Source organism: Amblyraja radiata, chromosome 18, assembly GCF_010909765.2.
Source record: "Amblyraja radiata isolate CabotCenter1 chromosome 18, sAmbRad1.1.pri, whole genome shotgun sequence".
Classification (NCBI taxonomy): Eukaryota; Metazoa; Chordata; class Chondrichthyes; order Rajiformes; family Rajidae; genus Amblyraja; species Amblyraja radiata.
This window is the reverse complement of record NC_045973.1, coordinates 29,170,811-29,192,596: the sequence shown is the minus strand read 5'-3', so window position 1 is coordinate 29,192,596 and position 21,786 is coordinate 29,170,811. Positions and strand designations below refer to the sequence as shown.

Below are 21,786 nucleotides of genomic sequence, written 5' to 3'. Positions count from 1 at the left end.
ATGATTGTTGATAGGCAGATGAACGATGGATGGTATGGATTCTTGAAAACTATGAGGTGATGTGTTATGGAAGGATTAATAAGGTTAGGATAAACGCAATGAATGGTAGGACCCAAGGGAGAATGAAAGAGCAGAGTGAACTCAGTGTGTGAGGAATGATTGCATAGATTTGGCTTCTGGAGTTTAGAAGAATTAAAGGTGATCTTATTGAAACATATAATTCTGAAGAGGGCACAAAGTGCTGGAGTAACTCAACAGTCAGGCAGCATTCCTGGAGAACATAGATGGGTGATGCTTTGAGTCGGGACCCTTATTCAGACTGAACAAGGGCCTTACCCGAAACGTTACCCATCCATGCTCTTCAGAGATGCTGCCTGACTCGCTGAGTTACTCCAGCACTGTATCTTCTTTTGTAAACCAGCATCTGCAGTTCCTTGGTTCCACACTCTAATTCTCAAGAGGGTTTGATAAGGTGTATGCTGAGGGAACGTGGAACTAGAGTCCGTAGTTTCATAATAAAAAGACGGAGATGGAATTTCTCTCTTCAGAGGATCATGAACAATAATAATTCTCTAACCCGGAGACTTATGGAGGTGGAATTGTTAAATCTGTTCAAGGCTGAAATAGATAAGCCTTTGGACCATAGGCATGTTGAGGGTTACGGTTAATGGCAAGAAAGTGGAGCTGAGGCCAATGTCAAATCTGCCTTTGAATGGAGGAGCAGCGACTAGTGCCTGAATGGCGCATTCCTACTCACATCTCTTCAGCTCAGGACATTCCAAAATATATCACAACCCGACTGAAGACGGTTTTTGACCTGAAATGTCAGCTATCCATGTGCTCCAGAGGACACAAGTGCTGGAGTAACTCAGCAGGTCAGGTAGCATCTCTGGAGAACATGGGTAGGTGACTTTTTGGGTTGAGACCTTTCTTCGTCCATGTTCTCCAGAGATGCTGACTGGTCTGCTGAGCTACTCCAGCACTTTGTATCCTTTTGTGTATTAACCAGCATCTGCAATTCTTTGTTTCCACATGTTCTCCAGAGATGCTGCCCGACCTTCTGTGTTACTCCAACACTTTGTATCCTCGTGTATTAACTAGCATCTGCAGTTCTTTGTTTTTCTATATTACAACCTGCTTTCTTCTGAATTGCAGACACTTGCATGATGAAGAAAGAGTTTGTCAGTACCAGTCACCAGCGTCTGGTAGTTCAAAGAGGCCGTCGTTCACGTGTGGGCCCAGCTGAGAAGAGTGGTATCACGGCTTATACCAGGTAGAGCATTCCTTCTCCTATTCATTGGTTAATGGCGCTTGAACTTTATGGTATGGTGATTGGAAACGGCTAGTTTTAAGTTTCTGGTCTCACTGTCTTTAGTATTTGTGTCCGTATACCGAGATCAGTTGGTCTCTTCACCTGAAGAGAGTGGGGTTCAGACTTTGAAGAGAAGGCATCATTCTGCTTTTAGCTCTTGATGTACCTGACACAAAAGAGTTAGGAAGAGTTTTATTACTCATTTATTGGAGGTGGCATTTATTGCACGTTTCCAATTGCCCTTGAGAAGGTGGTTTCGAGATGAGGTGTACTCGGAGGCAGAAGGTACCATGCCACTATTTCCAGGTCAGTTGAGTTTAGTTTATTGTCACGTGTACCGAGGTACAGTGAAAAGCTTTTTTGCCTTGTGTGCTATCCAGTCAACAGAAAGACTATACATGGTTACAATAAAGCCACCCATAGTGTACAGATACAAGATAAAAGGCATATTGTTTAGTGCAAGTTAAAGTCCAGAAACGTCTGATTAAAAATAGTCCGAGGATCTCCAATGGGTAGATGGGAGGTCAGGACCGCTCTCTAGTTGGTGATAGGACGGTTTAGTTACCTGATAACAGATGTGGAAAAAAACTGTCCCTGAATCTGGAGGTGTGCATTTTCAACACATCGGTACCTCTTGCATGATGGGAGAGGGGAGAAGAGGGAATGATCGGGGTGAGACTTGTCCTTGAATATGCTTATTGCTGATTATTCAATAATCATTAAGCATGTTTAGGACGTGTGCTTATGAATGTCTGTGTTTCATGCACGCATGTTTAGTTTGTTCTCCTAATAAAAATTGTTTACTGAGCTGAGGGGCTGAATCAAACAGAGTCAACCATGTTGCTGTGGGATTGGTTAAATGCACGCTGGAATGGGCAAGGACTTCTAACAGGACATTAGGGAAGCAGATGGGTATTTGCAATAACCCAGCGGTTTTGTGGTCACCACGATGAATTCTAGCCTTTTATTCCAGATTTATTTAATTGAATTTGAATTCCTCAGCATCAGTGGTGGAACTTGAACTCATGTCTCAAATAAGAGCACTAGGGCATAAGGGACTGAAGAAAGAGATTTGCGTGCTCTACCATTCAATGAATGATAGCTGTTCATGGCGGCAGAGTGGTGCAGCGGTTGATTTGCCACCTTTGAGCACCAGAAACCCTGGTTCGATCCTGACAATGGGCTCAGTCTGTATGGAGTTTGTACGTTCTCCTTATGACCGCCAGGGTTTTTTTCTGGGTGTTTCAGTTTCCTCCCACATTCAAAAGACATGCAAGTCTGTAGGTTAATTGGTTTCTGTAAATTGTTCCCATTGTGTTGGATATCATCTCTATATTTGATGATTCCCTTTTAATCTCGGGTATGATTACACTTTGTCTGACCCAACCTTGTTGTCTATCTATGCTATTCCCATTTGCCCGTGTTAGGACTATATCTTTCTATGCCATGCCTATTATTCATGTGTCTATTGTAAGTGCCTCTTAAACACCGTCATTGGATCTGATTCCATCACTTCCTTTAGCAGTGTTACTGGTCTCAATAACTGAGTAAAAACCTTACCGCTCTGATCCCCTTTAAATCTCCACCCGGTCACATTAAAACAACGCCTGCTTGCTTTTGATACCACTACCACGGGGAAAGGATTCTGATTATCCGCTCTATTTCTGCATCGCATAAGCTTATGTTATCCAGTCACCCCACAACCACCTTCACTTCAGGGAAAATAAGCCTACCCTGTCCAACCTCTTGTAGAAACACGACACAAAGTGCTGGAGTAACTCATCAGGTCAGGCAGCATCCCTGGAGAAGATGTTTCGGGCTAGACCCTTCCTCAGACTGCAACAGGAGACGTTTTGGGTTGGACCATTCTTTGGGTCATCTATCCATGTTCTCCACAGATGCTGCCTGACTCCAGCACTTTGTGTCTGTCCCATCTCTCCCTCTAGCCAAAGTCCTCCAATCCAGGCAACAGATAGTTGTGGGTATATGGATCGAACTGCCAGAGCAGGTGGTTGAAGCTGGATACTATAACAACATTTAAAAGGCATTTGGACAGGTATATGGATAGGAAAGGTTTAGAGAGATATGGGCCAATCGCTGGCAGGTGGGACAAGCTTGGATGGGGGCATCTTGATCGGCATGGGCACGTTGGGCCGAAGGGCCTGTTTTTGTTCTGTGTAACTCAATTACATCCAGACAAATCGAGAGGAAACTAGAGCACCTGAGGTCACTATCGAACCAGTATCTCTCAAGACAGCTGGCCGCATACATTTTTCCCATTACGTAAAAAGCTTGCAAACTTTATAAAGTTCATCACAGAACTATCTCTTTGTTTCAACACATAACCATCTCCTATTATACTTTGTAATTGCTGTGCGCTTTAAAAGTACGCAGGTGAAGAGAAATGTGTGATTAAGAACTGAGTGTGGTTATTCGCTGAGTAGTGATCTATGCAACTGTTTGGATGTAAACTATATAAATCCCACCTGAAAGAAAGGGGGCATCACTGCAGTGTATTTCTTAGACTATTATTGGTTGCATTTTATAAGGCAGGACTCTAAGCAAGGAAAAAAAACGCCGCCTGTCCGAGTAGAAACAACATAATATGCAATCACAGTTTAAAAAAAAATCTCCACAGGGTGATAGAGTTTGTGGGGCGGTCGGAGGGGTTACGCTGCCTGCTCGGGAGTTTCATCTCGCCAAAGTAACTCGTGTGAACCTTAGTACGTTTGGCTAGTTTACTTGTTGGACACTCATGGATTTGAACCGAAGTCGTTAGCTTTGTAACCTCGGGAGTTATTGCAAAAGCAGGTAATGTGAGCCGCGGATTTTGATTTAAGTTGCTACGGGTGCATTTTGAACATACATTTGCAAGTAACGTGAATCTTTTAAAGTTAATTTGCAACGCTTTATTTTTGTTCTGCACATTTGGAAAGGATGGAGCTGACATTTAGATTCTAGCAGCCCCTTAATCAGCCCCTCCAGCTCGTATCTCTGCCCCTCTCCCACCACGTTGTAATGTTATTTGAATAATTTGGTCCAACTTTATAATTTGAATAACGCTTTTAACCTTTTGTTTCACGGACACTTAATGTTTTAGACGGCTTTAGATTCTAGATACAGCGTGCAGATAAGGAGAACATTGTTTTAAATAATAAAACTGCGAGAAACAAACTGCTGGAAGAACTCTGGATCGAGTAGCAACTGTGGAAGGTATGGACAGATGCTATTCGACCCTCTGAGGTCCTCCGGCAGTTTGTTCCCCCCCCCCCCCATGCCATACTGTAGCGTTTCTTGTGTCACCTCTTTAAAACATCAAAGCGTTGTTGTTTTATTAAAGAGAGAGAACACCAAATCAGGTTTGGGAAAGGGCCGGTAAAACGACTACATCCAGGTTGAGGGGCCGCGGTGCAAGCGAGTGTTCCAAGTGCGTTCAGCCACTGAGGCGTGGAGACTGGGAGAGTGCTGCACTGTCTGATGAACCGTGGAACCCACGTCCTCTCTTACGGTACCGTTACACAAAACAACCCTCTGTTGTTTAATCGGTTACTATTAAAAAAAAAACGCAGTGTAGGAAGGAACCGCGATGCTAGTTTACACCGAAGTTAGACACAAAGTGCTGGAGTATCTCAGCTGGTCAGCCAGCGTCTCCAAAGAAAATGAATAGGTGACGTTTCGAGTCGAAACCCTTCTTCAGACTAGAAACGTTACCTGTTCCTTTTCCCAGAGAGATGCTACCTGACCTGACACGCCATCTAATTGTTGCCTTATTTTGTACTGTTATTTCATTGCAGCTGACACTGTTTTGCACTTGAATTCCAACAACCACTTAAATCGGATTTTATTCAATTAATACTTAATTGATTAAAAAATACTTTATGCCTCCCGCAATGTCTTGAAAGGCTCTTCATAAATGCAGATGAAGCTTTTGTGTAGCACCTGACCCGCTCAGTTCCTCCAGCAACTTGTTTGTATTTTTGCATGTATTTGCAGATCATCGCTACAAAAAGCAAGTCAGGGGTCAGGCAGTCTAGCTCCATCTGCATTTACATAGCGCCTTTCATGACATTGGGAAGGAATAAGGTGGGTTAAACAAAATACAAAATGATTTAATTATATCCTGATTAAGAATGTGTTTAAGATGATTAGTTTTGAAGCTTGTTGCAATGAGGATTTGACCGTGGTAATTATAGATTGCAATTAATCATTTTTTCCCATTCTCTGCCTTTGTTACAAATCAGTTCCATGTCTAGTATAGAAGCCTTGGGTCGTTTAAAGGATGTATCCCTCACAAGAGTGTGAGACAGATTTCAACTCCACATCATCCCCCCCCCCCCCCCCCCCCCCCCCCCCCCCCCCCCCCCCCCCCCCCCCCCCCCCCCCCCCCCCCCCCCCCCCCATGTCCTTCACAGATGCTGCCTGACCTGCTGAGTTACTCCAACACCTTGTGGTCTCTATGGGTACCCCACTGTGAAGTTAGTTCACAAAAACTTTGGCTTGTTTTAAGAAAGAAAGACATGGATTTCTATATTTTTTGCTGCCCCTTTTGCCATTTCTTAACGAACTTTTTACCAATAAATATCTTTGCACTCCAAAGTATTGTAATGGAAACTTGGATGATTTAGTGAGCGACTGAACCCAGGTTTAATGGCTCCTCTGGGACGTCAGAAAACCTCAGACTGCTGCCTTACAGCGCCAGAGACCCAGGTTCCATCCTGACTACCGATGCTGTCCGTACGGAGTTTGTATTTTCTCTCTGTGACCACGTGGGTTTTCACCGGGTGCTCCAGTTTCCTCCCACACTCCAAAGGCGTACAGGTTTGTAGGTTAAATGGCTTTGGTAAAACAGTGTAAAGTGTCCCTAGTGTGAGGATAGTGTTAGTGTGCGGGGCGATTGCTGGTCGGTGCGGACTCCGTGGGCTGAAGGGCCTGATTCTGCGCTGTATCTCTAAACTAAACTAAACCGTCAGTATCTCAGTACTGAATTGAGCTTATAACCAAATATAAAGTGTGGAGTGAATCAGCGGGTTGGGTAGCATCTATGGAGGGAATGGACAGGCGACGTTTCGGGTTGGGATACTTCTTCAGACTTAAAATGGATCCTGGCCCAAAATGTTTAGTTTAGAAATACAGTATGGAAACAGGCTTTTCACCCACCTTGTCAATACTGTCCATTGATCACCCATTCACACTAGTTTTATGTTACCCCAGATGGAATGTAGTGTAGAAAAGTGTGGAGTCATGCATTTTGGTAGTAGGAATAAAGGCGTAGACTATTTTCTAAATGGGGAGCAAATCCAGAAATCTGAGGTTCAAAGGGACTTGGGAATGCTGGTGCAGGAATCCCAAAAAGTGAATCTGCAAGTTTAGCTAAGAAAGCAAACGCAATGCTCGCATTTATTACAAGAGGGCTAGAATACAGAAACAAGGCGCTGGTCAGGCCGCATTTGGAGTATTATTATCAGGATGCCGTATCTGAGGAAGGATGTGCTGGCTCTTGAGGGTCCAGAGGAGGTTTACAAGAATGATCCCCGGAATAAGTGGGTTAACATATGATGTGCGTTTGATGGTACTGGACCTGTACTCGCTGGAGTTTAGAAGAATGAGGTCCTGATTGAAATGTACAGAATAGTGAATGGCTTGGATAGAGCGGATGTGGAGAGGATGTTTCCACTAGTGGGTGAGTCTAGGACTAGAGGTCATAGCCTCTGAATTAAAGGACATTCCTTGAGGAAGGAGATGAGGAGGAATTTCTTTAGACAGAGGGTGGTGAATCTGTAGAATGAAGGCTAGGTCAATGGATATTTTTAAGGTAGAGATAGATAGATTCTTGATTAGTATGGGTGTCAGGGGTTATGGGGAGCAGGCAGGAGAATGGGGTATAGGAGGGAGTGATAGATCAGCCATAATTGAATGGCAGAGTAGACTTGATGGGCCGAAAGGCCTAATTCTGCTCCTATCACTTATGAGCGTCTGACCTTATTCCTTCCACAGATGATTTCTGACCCACTGAGTTACTCCAAGACTTTATCTGTAGATCAAGATTTCTGAATCTGCAGTTACTTTTGTCTCTGTGATTATGACCCCCTGATTCTAGAAACTGCAGCCAAGAAAACATCATCCCTGTGTCTACCATATATAAAAGCATCTTAGGAAGTTCAAGATCCATGCAGCGGAGAGTTAGTTTAGTGGTTGTACTGTAATCAAATGCAACACCTGCAAATACGACACTGTCCACACTGCAATGTTCCTGACATTGAACATAGAGTAGCAGAGGGGACTGTTTCTTTCCACCCTATGTGCGATTGTGGTGGCTGTGTAACTTAGCCAAGGGTTCAAAATAATTAGGCTTGCAATGTTTAGATCTATTAGTTTAGTTTAGAGACAAAGCACGGAAGCGGGTCTTTCGGCCCACCGAGTCTGCACCGGCCAGCTATCCCCGTACACTAACACTATCCTACAGACTAGGGATATTTTACAATTACCAAAGCCGTATTAACGTACAAACTGATACATCTTTGGAGTGTTGGAGGAAACCGGAGCACCTGGAGAAAACCCACGCAGGTCACAGGGAGAAGTACAAACTCCGTGCAGACAGCTTAGTGAGTCATTCAATCAGGATTGAACCCGGATCTCTGGCATTGTAAGGCAGCAGCTCTATTGCCGTGCCACTGTGCTGCCCCAAACATTGCCTCGGTATGTTATACATAATAAATTATACCAATATTGCATAAACCCATCACATTCATTGGTGGTGGTTTAATATAGGTTGATACGTGCAGTGTTGAGGGGCGCAGAAAGGATCGGTACAATTGGCCAATTGTGATCCGAAAGAGGGATACATTGTTGCAAACTGTGGAACTGGTTAACAGACGGACTGAGTTACATGTACTGAGTTACAGTGAAAAGCTTTTGTTTGCATGCTCTCCAGTCAAAGAAAAGACGATGCATGAATGCAATCAAGCGTCTACCGTGCAGATACGGGATAATCGGTACAACATTTAGTGCAAAGATATAACATTTAAGTCCAATAAAGTCCTATTAACGATAGTTCAAAGGTCTCAAATTAGGTAGATGGGAGGTCAGGACAGCACTCGTGCTGATGAGAGGACTGTTCAGTTGCCTGATGATACTTGGGAAGAAACTGTTCCTAAATCTGGAGGTATGCCTTTTCAAAAGGAAGAGGTTATTCTGCCAGAGAATGGTTTAAATTGGAAATACTTCACATCAATGGGTGGTGGAGGAGGTAGGAATTCTACCAACATCAAAAAAAAAACTAGTCGGGCACTTGATCCGTTAGAAGGCAATGGGCCAAGTGCTGGAAAATTAGATCAAAATAAAATGATATTTGATATTGTGCCACAGGGCCTGTTTCTGTGCTGTATATCTAATTTTACTACTGAGAATCTGCAAGTTGGTGGCATAATTGAATAACGTGGGTAGGGGGATGGATGCAGGTGGGGAAAGGTTGTGCTGTTGTGGGTGACGCTGACTGTAAAGACATTATTTACTGTCACAATCAGTTTGGTTGCAATTTTCTCTCTAAATTTAACATGGATACATTGACTAGAAGCCTTTTTTTTTCAATGACCAAAATTGCCAATTCCACCAACATTTCCAAATGACCAACAAAATGGCTTGACCTGAACCAAAAATTAAAAATGTAAAATGGTCCTTAAATAAGCAAGGAGCGGAACCATCAAATGATCCATCAAATAAAACCACCTGCAGCAATGAAAGCAGTGCTCAACATTGTTCTCCTGGGCCAATATTCATGCTTTGACCAACATCACTAAGGAGACATGTATCTGGTTAGATGTGTGCAAGAGGTTTATGAGACTTTGCAATGTCCAAATTCCTTCACCTTAGTGAGTCATTAGTTACAAAGTGCTTTGCGATGTCTTGGGATTACAACATATGGTATTACAAAATGTAGACTCAAGAAACTGCGGATGCTGGTTTATAAAAATCACAAAGTGCTAGAGTAACTCAGTGGGTCAGGCAACATCTCTTCAATTTGAAGAGGGGTCCTGACTTGAAACGTCACCTATCCATATTGTGACCTGAACTGCTGAGTTACCTCAGCATTTTTTCTTGTACTTAGTTTTAAACATTTTGAATTGAAAACTCAGCTAGTTACGGAGAAATGCCAATAAATATATTTTATATGGACATGCAGAAAGCATTTGATAATGTCCCTCAGTAGGGCTGTGTAGTACAGAGTCTGTAGCTAATAAGTTAAAACTCATGGAATGCACCGTGGGAGAGAGAGATGGATGCAGAGTGGCTGACAGCATTTAAGAAGTGTGTAGACAAGCACTTGCATCATCTAGGATCAAAGGTTATGGGCCAAGTGCTGGAAGTTGGGATCAATAAAGAAAGGGGTCCATTAGTTGGCAGAAACGGTGAACCAAATGGCCTGTTTCTATAAAAAAGACACAAAGTGCTGGAGTAACTCACCGGGTCAGGCAGCATCCCTGGAGAACATGGACAGTGACGCTTTGGGTTGGCACCCTTCTCCATGCCACATGACTCTGAGTTGAGCAGCATCTGTGTGGCATGTAGACTAATTAGGCTTTTAAGAGAGTGATGAAACGGGCCCTTTGGACGAGCAAGGCTGTGCCGACCAACAATCTAGCTAGTGTACACTAGCACTATCCCACATGCTAGGGACAATTTACAATTTTTACTGAAGCCAATTAACCTACAAACCTGTATGTCTTTGGAGTGTGGGAGGAAACCAGAACGCTCAGAGAAAGCCTATGCTGTCACAGGGAGAATGTACAAACTCCTTACAGGCAGCACCCATAATCAGTATCGAATCCGGGACTGCGGCACTGTAAGGCAGCAACTCTACTGCTGTGCCACTGTGCTGCCCCAAACATTGCCTAGGTATGTCCTAACACAGAAGGTCATGTGAAATCCAATCTAACCAGATATCCCCATCAGCTGATAAAAGGCAGTGACAGACAGCAAGGTGCTAGGCAATGGCCATCTAGTCTTGACATTCAAAGGACTTATTATCATTGGTATCTTGGAGGACACCATTAACCACGATGATAAAGAAGACTTAAGGAAGTTACGACAATGGGTTATATGTTAGATGGCTAAAGATCTAACAAATGGAGTATAACAATGGGAAGTGTGAAGTGGTCCATTTTATCATGAAAATTAATTTAAAAATTGTAATATCTAAATGGTGAAGGATTGCAGATGGATACACAAGCACAGCAAGTAATGAGGAAAGCTAACAGAACATTTCTATTGATTGCTAGGAATATTGATTACCAAAATATGGGGTTAATGCTTCGTAGGACATTGGTGAGACCACATTGGAGCACTGCATACATTATGGGTCATCTTATTTAAGAAGGCTAATGTATTAGAAGTGGTTCAGATAAAGTTCACTGTACAAATAATTGGAATAATTTAGATCCACCATCTACCTCGTTGGTGACCCTTGGTCTATCTTTTATCGGACTTTACTGGAATTTATCTTGCACTAAATGTTATTCCCTTTATCTTGCATCTGTACACTGTGGATGGCTTGATTGTAATCATGTACAGTCTTTTTGCTGACTGGATTGCAAAGATGGTAATTCAGGACCTCTCTCTAGTTGGTGACGGGATCAGTTCCAGAGACAAGATCCAATGCTGGTTCTCTTGCTGGAGAATAGTGCAATCCGGTGCGTGACAGACCCCCAAATATGACTGGAGCGCTTGGACTTTTTACGCAGTAGGTGTTTGGTACGCAGCCAGTCATCAGCTGCTTCTGGAACCCCTTCTGACATAATTGACCCTGGGGGAACAAAGATGTTTTGTCCTGAATGCTTTCCATCTGAGGAAGATCTGCTTTTAGTTTGCAAACAGCATAATTTTGTACAAATAAGAAAGTCATGTTTGTTCAACTGAACACAACGATTTGTCTGTGTATTTTGAAGTGAATGCCAACTTCAGCAGTCAATAGTATTTACAGCGGCATCGCCTCTTGTTTCTTGGCATGAAAACATCAAAGCTTACTTGTACAGTCCTGGTTGCCCTGTCATTGGAAGGATGTCATTAAACTGGAAATGGTGCAAAAAAGATTTAAGAGGATGTTATTGGCTCTGTAAAGAGGCTTGAAAGGCTGAGTCTTTGGAGCTGAGGAGGGTGATCTTATAAGATATATAAAATCATGAGGGGCATAGCTAAGGTGAATTGATACGGTCTTTTCCCTAGGGTAAGGGAGTCAAAAACCGGAGGGCATTGGTTTAAGGTGAGAGGGGAAAGGTTTAAAGGGTCTAACTAAGGGGCTACTTTTTCCACACAGAAGCTGGTGCGAATATGGAGGATGTGGTGTAGTGGGTACAATTATGACATTTAAGCGATCTTTGAACAGGCAGGCAGAAGCAAGTGGGACTAGTTTGGTTGGACAACTTGTTGGCATGGATAAGTTGAATCGGAGGACCTGTTTCCAGATCGTTTAGCTCTTTGACGCTATAACACCATGACCTTGCTTCCACGTTAGAGTTGAAATTTGAATACTTTGGTGACCATTGTGCATTCGCCTCGTTTTACCCCCTCCTAAACTCGCCCTGTCCATTGCTGCTCCAAAAGAGAGGGACTTTTGTTGTTTGATGAGTTGCAGATTGAGGCTCACATTGTGTCTGTTTTCCACTGGGTCATGTAGCTGAGCAGAAAGTGGTAGAGGGAATAGGGGAGGGAATTATTCTACAGTGAGGAGCTTGGCAGCCATAGGCATGGCCTCCACTGGTAGGGAGATTTAACTTGGGATGGCAGGAGGCCAGAATTGGAAGAGTTGCAGATCTCAGATAGTTTTGGGCTGGAAGAGATTCGAGAGAGGGTGGAAGGGACTAGATCATAGATGGATTTGAAAACAATGGTATAACTATCAAAATAGGGATGTTGCTTACTCAGCAGACTGAGAGGAAAATGGTTCAGGGAGGTAGTTGTCTTCAAGAGAAAGCGGGTGAAAATACATTCCAGCGAGTGGTAGACTCAGCCCAACCCATCACAGGCACAGCCCTCACCCCTGCCTCCCATTGAAAGGGTCTAATGAGGTGATGCCTCAAGAAGGTGGCATCTATCTTCAAGGATCGCCACAGTCTAGGCCATGCCATCTTCTCACTACTACTGTCGGGCAGAAGGTCCAGATGCCTGAAGCCCCACACCCACAGGCTCAGGAACAATTGCTTTCCTCCTTGTTTTGCTTTCTAATTACATTATTGCACTACTGCCTTGTTTTTTGTACAGTTTTTAAATGTTTTTGTGTAATTTATGTCTCATTTATTTTTGTCTGTTTATTTATATCCGTGTTCCTTTGTTACTATAAAAAGATGTTTCATTGTTTCTTGTACCTCCCTGCCCTCATGCATACCACAATAAACTTGAACTTTTTTTCATTCTTGATTGCTGATCAAGAAAGAAAATCAAACCGTACCATCAAACATTTCCTCAACCTCCCCTCTTAGCAGAAACGGATCCAGCTTCAAACTTCTGTTGGTGGTTTATTCATCAAAGGATGAATGAGTCTCTCTTCCTCCTTATGAATTGGCCTTCTTTGTTACATGTCCCAACCAATAGCCCCCAACAACCGATGTGGCTTAATGTGAAACAGCAACAAATTAAGCCTGCCAAACTCCCGCAGGGTTGCAGCTGGGAAGATCCATTTAAAAATCTTTCCCATGACACTCCGTTAGACAGCACAGTGACGCATTAGGCTGCCTCATCACTCCAGCGACTCGGGTTCAATCACTGACTTCTGGAGCTGACTGTGTGGAGTTTGCACATTCTTGGTGACTGCCTGGATATCTCCCCCTCACCGGTCGGTGCTCCTGGTTCCTCCCATGACCCAGAGAATTTAGTCTACAGAGATACAGTGTGGATAAAGGCCCTTCGGCCCACCAAGTCCGATCCCATCAGCGATCACTGTATGCTAGCACTATCCACGCACCAGTGACAATTTACAATTTACCGAAGCCAATTAACCTACAGACCTGTCCGTCTTTGGACTGTGGGAGGATACCGGCGCATCTGGAGAAATCCCCCACTGTTACACGGAGAACGTACAAACTCCCTCCAGGCAGCATCTGTAGTCGGGATCGAACCCGGGTCTCTGACGCTGTGAGGCAGCAACTCTACCACTGTGCCACTACACGCTCGATTGTAAATGGGGGTGGCTGCCATCAATTGCCCTCAGTGTAAAGGAGCTGTGAGAAAATAAAGGTGGAGTTGATGGTCAGATGAACGAGGAGGAAATTACCAGGAAATAAGTCGGGAAATGGGATTGCTCTGATAGCCAGCATGGGCTGATTTGCCAAATGGCCTATATCAGAAGAAAACATGAGAAATACATACTTTGGACTATTGAATTATTAACTCTGTCACCTTTTGATGTCACTTTTATTACATATTACATACTTCTGATATATGAGGCCATTTGTGACATGTGACAATAAACTAAACAGCAATACATTAAACTATAAGTGTGCATAACCACAGCAGTCCAGGGACATTTGTCTGCAGTTGGCACCAGAGATGTTACCAATATCCCTTCCCCTCAAACCATATCCTCTATCCCACATCTTCCAAAGATGCCTACTGATGGCCAGTGTGAGTCAGACCAGAAGGGACATACTCCATGCTGGAATGTAATATTGAGGAAATGGTGGCAGGGTTCTGAAAGGATTGGGCAATGTGGATCTATGAAAGGGGAATTATGTTTGACAAATATGTTGGGGCCTTTTGAATTTGTAACTATAAGGACAAACCAGTGCATGCTGTGTATTTAAGAGGGCCTTTTATAATGTGCCAGATAAGAGACTAGAGTCAAGAATCAAGTGTTTAATTGTCATGCACTGCTAACAGAACAATGAAATTCCAACTTGCTACAGCTTCACAGACATATTAACACAATAACACTCAAATAAATACAATAATCAATTAAACAAATTAATAATCAGTAATATTACAGCAAAATTAGCATACAAGTTTGGCTGGAGGGCCTGGTTCCATGCTGTATGACTAACTCTATAGTAATAGGCATCATATACCAATGTGGATTAGTTAATAAATGCAAAGCAAAGAAAAAGAATAAATGGGTCATTTGCAGAGAGTCATAGATTCATACAGAGTGGCAACACGTCCAACTTGCCCACCCCGACCAACATGCTCCATCTATACACTCCCACCTACCTACATTTGGCCCATATCCTTCTAAACCCATCATCCAAATGTTTTTTGAACATTGTGATAGTACCTGCATCCACTACCTCCTCTGGCAGCTCGTGCCATATACTTACCACCCTTTGCGTAGAAACCGTGCCTCTCAGGTTCCTATTAAATCTTCGATCCTTTCTGAGCCCCACCTTTAAACTTGTATCCTCTGGATCATGATTCCCCTGCACTGGGTAAAAGACTGTGCATTTACCCTATCAGTTCCTCTCATGATCCTATACACCTAAAAAGATCACCTATCATATTCCTGCGCTCCAAGGAATAAAGTCCTGGTCTGCTCAACCCCTTCTTATAGCTCAGGCAATATTTCGTAAATCTTCTTTGCACCCTTTCCAGCTTAAAATCGATGCAGGAATCAATGCTGGGGATCCATAGTCTATAGTAACGATGTAGATGAGAAAATTAATTGTAATGTCCACACTCTGCCTGGGCTGTGGAAAGAAGCAGAAAGGCTTCGGGTAGGTAAGGATATGCTAAGTGAAAAGGCAGGGAGGTGACAGATGAAACATGATGCCAGCCACTTGGAAAAAATTTGAAAAATGGAATAAGTTTTTAAATGGCAAAAAATTTAAAGGTATTTGGCATTCAGAGGGATCTGAATAACTTTGTACAAAAACCATTGAAAGTTTAAAAAAAACTTTTAGAGATACAGCGCGGAAATAAGATCTTCGGCCCACTAAGTCCACGCTGACCAGTACAATACAATACAATACAATTCAATTTATTGTCATTTGGACCCTTTGAGGTCCAAACGAAATGTCGATAGTGTACACTATCCTACACACTAGGGACAACTTTGACAATTTACAGAAGCCATTTAACCTACAAACCTGCATGTCTTTGGAGTGTGGGAGGAAACCGGAGCACCCGGAGAAAACCCGTGTGGCCACAAGGAGAACGTGCAAATTCTGTACAGACGGCACCCGTACTCAGGATCGAACCCGGGGTCTCTGGCGCTGTAAGGCAGCAGATTTACTGCTGTGCCACAGTGCCGCCACTACATTTATGCGCAATAAGAGTAATAAATGTCCACGTATGTCTTGTTGTTTTGTTTTTTGCAGTTTTTTTTTCTTTTAGAAATGTTATGTATAATTTATGGTTTTTGTGTGTGTGTCTGAGTCTATGTGCCTGTGATGCTTCTACAAGAAAGAGTTTTGTTGTACCTGCACCTCATTGTACTTGTGCCTATGGCCGTAAATTAGACATGACTTGATTACGAAAGCTCACGGTGTGTCAGCCTTTATTACAAGAGGCGTCACATGCAAGAACAGAGATGTTTTAATCCATGTATAATGGGATTTGGTGTTGTTTTTCCCATGTCCTCATCCAAGGAATGATTTTCTTAGGATTGAAGGAATGCAGTAAAAGAACTGCCAATGTCATTCCTGTAACAGCAAGTTTGCCACCTGAGAAGTGGTTAAAAAAAAGACCAGGTATCGAGCTTCAAAGAACACGGGGTGATCTCATTGAATTTTGGAGGTTGCGGGGAGACCTAATAGAAGTGTATACAATTATGCGAGACACTGATAGGATATACAGACAGAACCTTTTTTCCCAGGATGGAAAAATCAAATACTAGAGGATATAGCTTTAAGGTAAGAGGGGCAAAGTTTAAAGGAGATGTGCGATGCAAGTTTTTTACACAGAGGGTGGTGGGTTCCTGGAGCGCGTTGCCGGAGGTGGTGGTTGAAGCAGATATGATAGTGACATTTAAGAGACTTTTGGATAGGCACATGGATATGCAGGGAATGGAGGGATGTGGATTGTGTAGGCAGATAAGGGTTGGTCTTGGCATCATATTCGGTATAGGACATGTGGGTAGAAACATCTGTTCTTGTGCTCTTCTGTTCAATGTTCTTTATTCTATGAAAGGAACAAAATTCTTTCAGGGCTTGAGATGGTAGATGAGGAGTTGATGTTTCCTCTGAATGGGGTTTCCAGAACCAATTTGTAGACTCAATAAGAGGTTGACAATTAGGATAGAGGTTGGAAGAAATGTCTTCGTCCATCAGGTGGCTTATCTTCAATTGTTCACCTAAGAGGGCCCGTGGAGCTTCACTCACTGACCAGATTCAAGGTGGAGTTTAGATACACTGTGGAAACAGGCCCACCGAGTCTGCGCCGACCAGCGATCCCCGTGCAGTAACACTATCCTACACACTAGGGACTATTTACAATTTACAGAAGCCAATTAGCCTACTAACCTACACAGAGTGAGAGGAAACCAAAGATCTCGAAAAAATCGACGCCCTCGCGGGGAGAACGAAATACTCCGTACAGACAGCACCCGTAGTCGGGATCGAACCCGGGTCTCTGTCACTGCAAGTGCAGTAAGGCAGCAACTCTACCGCTGCACCACTGTGCCGCCAGGTGCAGATTTGACAATATTAAGGGAAACAAGTGTTGAGCAGTTTTGAACAAAATTGGTGGTGAGGTTAAAAACCTTTTGAATGATGGAGCAGTCAAGAGGGATTAAAAGCCTTCCTATTTCCCGTGTTCGCTCATGTTTCTACCAACGGTTCCCAACCTTCACAATTGATGGTAATTGTAACCAGGATAGCTGATCAGCCAATTGGCATGCAGCACAGTCTAAAACATAACATTGAGCTAATGAGCAGACCATCTGACCATCTGCGCTAAATCTCTCCCCTTGCACTTCTTTCCTCTTTTAAGATGCTTTTTAAAATTTAACTTTTTGACAAAGCTGTGCGTCGGTCGCCCTTTTTAGTCTCCCCATTTGGCTCACTTCTGGCAGTTAGAAGCCCAGTAGACTGGTGTGTTGATTAATTGCTGCTGTTGGAAGCCGGGTGGGAGCTGTTATCCATAATCCTTAATGGTTTTTGGGAGTTCATCTGCCTCTTTCCCACTGTTCCCGATATCCCCAGTCCTTAGATGTAGTATGGTAATACTGCACAGGCCTGTGTTCAATATGTCCATCACTTTTAAATACACCTACCTTAATCATGTTCACTTAGCTATCTGAATATCTCAAACCCAATTGAGGCCAGATGTGACGATGATGTGAACTGCACAGAAGTGGCCCTGGAGCTGTAGCTTTTACCTCGATTGAACATAAATATTAAGTTTAAGATCTCCGGGAGTGCGTTTGATGGAGGAATCATTGTCATGAGGTTTCCCTTTCTAAAAGTAATCTTCAACAATGGTTCATGCAGGTACATAGCAACATTTAAAAGACATTTGACCAGATACATGGATGGGAAAGGTTTAGAGGGATATGGGTCAAATGCATGAAAATAGGACTAGCTTAGATGGGCATTTTAGTTGGCATGTGGGAGACTGGTTACTGGGAAATGGGATCACAGGTTACTGGGAAATGGGATCAATAGGATTGTTCCGAGACCTGGCACAGGCATGATGGGCTGTAGGGCTCCCTGTGTGCTGCGAGAAATATGAATGGAAGATATCTCCGAAACACGGACAACACAGTAGCGCAGCGGTAGAGTTGCTGCCTTACAGCGCCAGCGACCTGGGTTCAATCGTGATGCCGAGTGCCGTCTGTACAGAGTTTGTACGTTCTCCCTATGACCGTGCAGGTTTTCTCTGAGTGCTCCGGTTTCCTCCCACACTCCAAAGATGTACTGGTTTGTAAGTTAATTGCCTTTGATTAATTTGTTCCTTAGGTGTAGGGTAGTGCTGGTGTACTGGGTGATTCACCAGGTATTTAGGTAGCACCATCGCCCCTTGTGTCATTCCGTTTCTTCTGCCACCGGCGTCCCTTTTATCCTCTCAACCCTTTTCACATTTAAACCATTTAACTGAAAGAACACTCTCAAAGTGATAATCATTGCATGAATTTAATTCAAAGCAAGGGAGAGGTAATTTGAAGGCTTGGTTTATAATGTTAAAAATGATTGAGGTTTAAGTGAGGACTTACTAAGAGTGAGATCTGTGACTGTAAAGGGTTAACGGCGTGAGGCAGAAATAATTCAAGCTTGCATTCCTTCTACTCAAGGTATGCTAAACCAACCCTTTTCCATGTGTCAAGTTTTCCAAATTATACAAAAGGCATGTTATGTCAGAGGGATGTGTTATCTGGTGGTTTTACGTCTCCTTTCAATTACACATTAAATGTAAACTCAGGAATGAGATATGCCACAGGGAGTTTATGACGTGATTTCAGACCAATCACTAAGCCAGCAAGGTAACTGGGCTCAAAAGGACACAAAGTGCTGGAGTAACTCAGCGGGTCAGGCAACATCGCTGGAGAATATGAATAGGTGATGTTTTGGTTTGGGCCTTCTTCAGACAATAAATGTGTGTAAGAGTCCCCACCCGAAACGTCACCTATCCATGTTCTCTGGAGATGCTGCCTGACCCGCAGAGAAAAGGGCCTGTCCCACTTGGCGATTTTTTCGCCGTCTGCCGGCATCATTGACTGACGTATCAGGTCACTGAAAAATTTGCGGCGGTGACTCGGCGCGATGACCTATCACCCGCGGTGATTTTTTCAAGTGTCGCAACATTTTTTTGTCGCCGCTGGATTTTGAAATATTCAAGATCTTTTGGTGACACTGATATGACGCCGACAGTCGCCGAAAAAACCGACAAGTGGGACAGGCGCTTTACTCCATCACTTTGGATCCTTTTGTGTAAACCAGCATCTGGAGTTCCTTGTTTCCATAGTTAGCTTGTTCCTCCATTTCTGACCACTGATTTTAATGCCTATGCCAATGTCTGCCCTGCTTTTAACTTTCAAAGACCTGAGCTAAGGGATTCTCAGCCTAAACCATTCTATCCTTTTCCTTATAATTCGCTGCTACCTGTGTTTAGGCGGTCCATTTTGCAGCCAGCTATATTATCACTGACATGGTTACAAATAACGTGCACTTATGGTGGTGGTCCAGATGGAAGCACCGTGAGAATTCTCAGTTTAGGTTTCGGTGCACTATTGTCACATGTACCGGGGTACAGTGATAAGCTTAGTTTTGCATGCTATCCTTTCAGATTTGATAATACTATGCATCAATAAAATCAAGTCATACTCAAGTACAATCAATTAGAGATACAGAGCAAAAACAGGCTCTTTCGCCGAACGAGTCCGTACTGACCAGCGATCACCCATACACTAGTCCTATCCCACACCCTCGGGACATTTTACAGGCACCAATTAACCAACAAACCTGCACTTCTTTGGAATGAACTGATTGTCTGAAGCGGCATCTATTTATGTTCTCCAGACATGCTGCCTGACCCGTTGAATTACTCCATCACTTTGTGTCCTTTTGAGCCCAGTGACCTTGCGGGCTTGAAATCAGGTTATAAACACCCTGCAGCATATTTCATTCTTGAGTTTACATATAACATCCACAGCTGTACGTAGGCAGACCAACTGGGAAGATACAGAGTACAGTATACGGTTCTCAGCTTTGTAGCGCACCAGCTCTATAGACAAAGTCCAGTGTCTCCAATGGGGTAGAGGTGAATTGGACCCTAGCCTATGGACCGTTCAGAAACCTGATAATATAGGGTGAAAAGCTGGTCCTGAGTCTAATGGTGCATGCCTTCTAGATTCTATATCTTCAGGATCTGTGACAATAGAAGCGGGAAAAGAAGGACTGACAACGGTGGGACAAGTCTTTGATTTAATTGGCCACTTTTATGAGGCAGCCTATAGTGTCCTCCATGTCGTATGAAACTAAATTCCACAAATAAAATGAGGAAAATAAAATTAGACAGCTACTATAGTTTTACACCAGGCTTAGCTAGAACTGGTATTCCTAAATCTTTTAAAACCACTCTGACTATTCCTCAAACTCAATAAGTTTAAAAACCAAAGAATATTAATTGCCAAGATCACTGTAAAGCTCCTTAACTTCCAGGAATCATTCCTTCCTCCCACATCTTGTTAAATCCCAGCAAGGCCACATCTTGTTTCTCAATTAAGATATCTCTGTCTCTTCTCCAGTCCAAGGGCTCTCCCATCCGCTGGGCTATTGTGGGTGGGTGGTGGTGGTTGTGGGGGTGGGGGGACGGTGTCCCATCGAACGCAAAGAACTCTTCTGTTCTCCAGATGTGCAAAAATTAAACTTGCAATTCCAACATTATTCAGATGCTGTGGGGAGCCAGTAAGAACTGAAGATACAAGAAGAAACACTAAGTGCGGAAGTAACTGAAGACAGGTAAAATCTCTGGTGAACATGTTAGGTGACATTTCTGGTCGGGCCCCTTCCTTAGACTGCCATTTCGGGTTGGGACCTTTCTTCAGATTGGAGAAAGGTCCCAGCCCAAAACATCAGTCTGAAAAGGGTCCCGACACGAGACGTCACCTATCCATATTTTCCAGAGATGCTGCCTAACCTGCTGAGTTACTCCAGCACCGTTAAGCCCCTGTCTCACTGTACGAGCTAATTCACGAGTACTCCCGAGTTTTGTCCTGATTTGAACTCAGAGAATGTCCGTAGTAGGTCCGTAGGAGTTTGTACATACTTTTCAAAATCCATTCTTTGACTGTGAAGCGATCAAGACCTTTCCTAAGATAGTCCTGATAGTTTTTCCTGTGTCTTTGACTAAGCAATGGGTTGATTTAACTCTGGGGAGAACATTTCTGCTTCTGGCAACAAAGGTCTACAGGATTGTCAATCCTCGAGGAATGTCCTGGAAATGTTCAGAAATTACTGAATACTATTGCCACGATCCAGGAGAAAGATTATAGGGGCATTAAAACAATCTATGTGCTTTTTCAGCTGCTTTGAACACTTATTTATTAGTTATAATCTTTTCAGTGAAAGGGAAAAACGACAGTGCTGTCAAGTTAGGGTTAGAAGTGAAGGTTAGAGGTTGTGGTAAGCTTTGTTTAATTGCTCTTGGTAATTATTATTATGGTAGCCTCTGTGAATAATGTTGCCCATTGCAAATCGGTTTGTGTGCCCTTGGGGCCCGAGACCATCCTCCTGCAGTGACTCCAGTCCTGTCCTTCAAGAAGCTCTTGATGGCATACTCTTGGAACAATGTTGCCTGCTATCTCCTTCTGTGTCGGAGTGCTCGATGGTTCTTTACTTTAGATTTTAGAGATACAGCGTGGAAACAGGACAATTGGCCTGCAGAGTCCGCGCCGACCAGCGATCACCACATACACCAGCACGATCCTACACACCAGGGACAATTTACAGTTTTTACCAAATCTAATTAACTGATAAATATATACGCGTTTGGAGAATCCGGGAAAAAAAACACGGGTTCTTGGGGCGAATGATCAAAGTCTGTATAGACAAGAAGAA

The 21,786-nt window shown here is 43.3% G+C and overlaps 1 protein-coding gene across 7 annotated transcripts in view; it reads left to right on the top strand.

The window, feature by feature from the left end:
* The first annotated feature begins 3,857 nt into the window (after positions 1 to 3,857).
* col7a1 (collagen type VII alpha 1 chain) overlaps positions 3,858 to 21,786 on the top strand; it is a 240,098-nt gene continuing 222,169 nt past the window's right edge. For 3 of the 7 annotated variants that reach the window (XM_033036998.1, XM_033036994.1, XM_033036995.1), the window contains exons 1-2: positions 3,859 to 4,123; positions 5,306 to 5,395. In XM_033036998.1, coding sequence (XP_032892889.1) covers positions 5,375 to 5,395 — 21 coding nt within the window. In that variant the 5' untranslated portion in view covers positions 3,859 to 4,123; positions 5,306 to 5,374. Of the gene's footprint in view, positions 4,124 to 4,730; positions 4,821 to 5,305; positions 5,396 to 21,786 lie in introns of those variants that run through there. The other 4 variants (XM_033037000.1, XM_033036999.1, XM_033036996.1 and 1 more) reach the window with 3 other exon arrangements.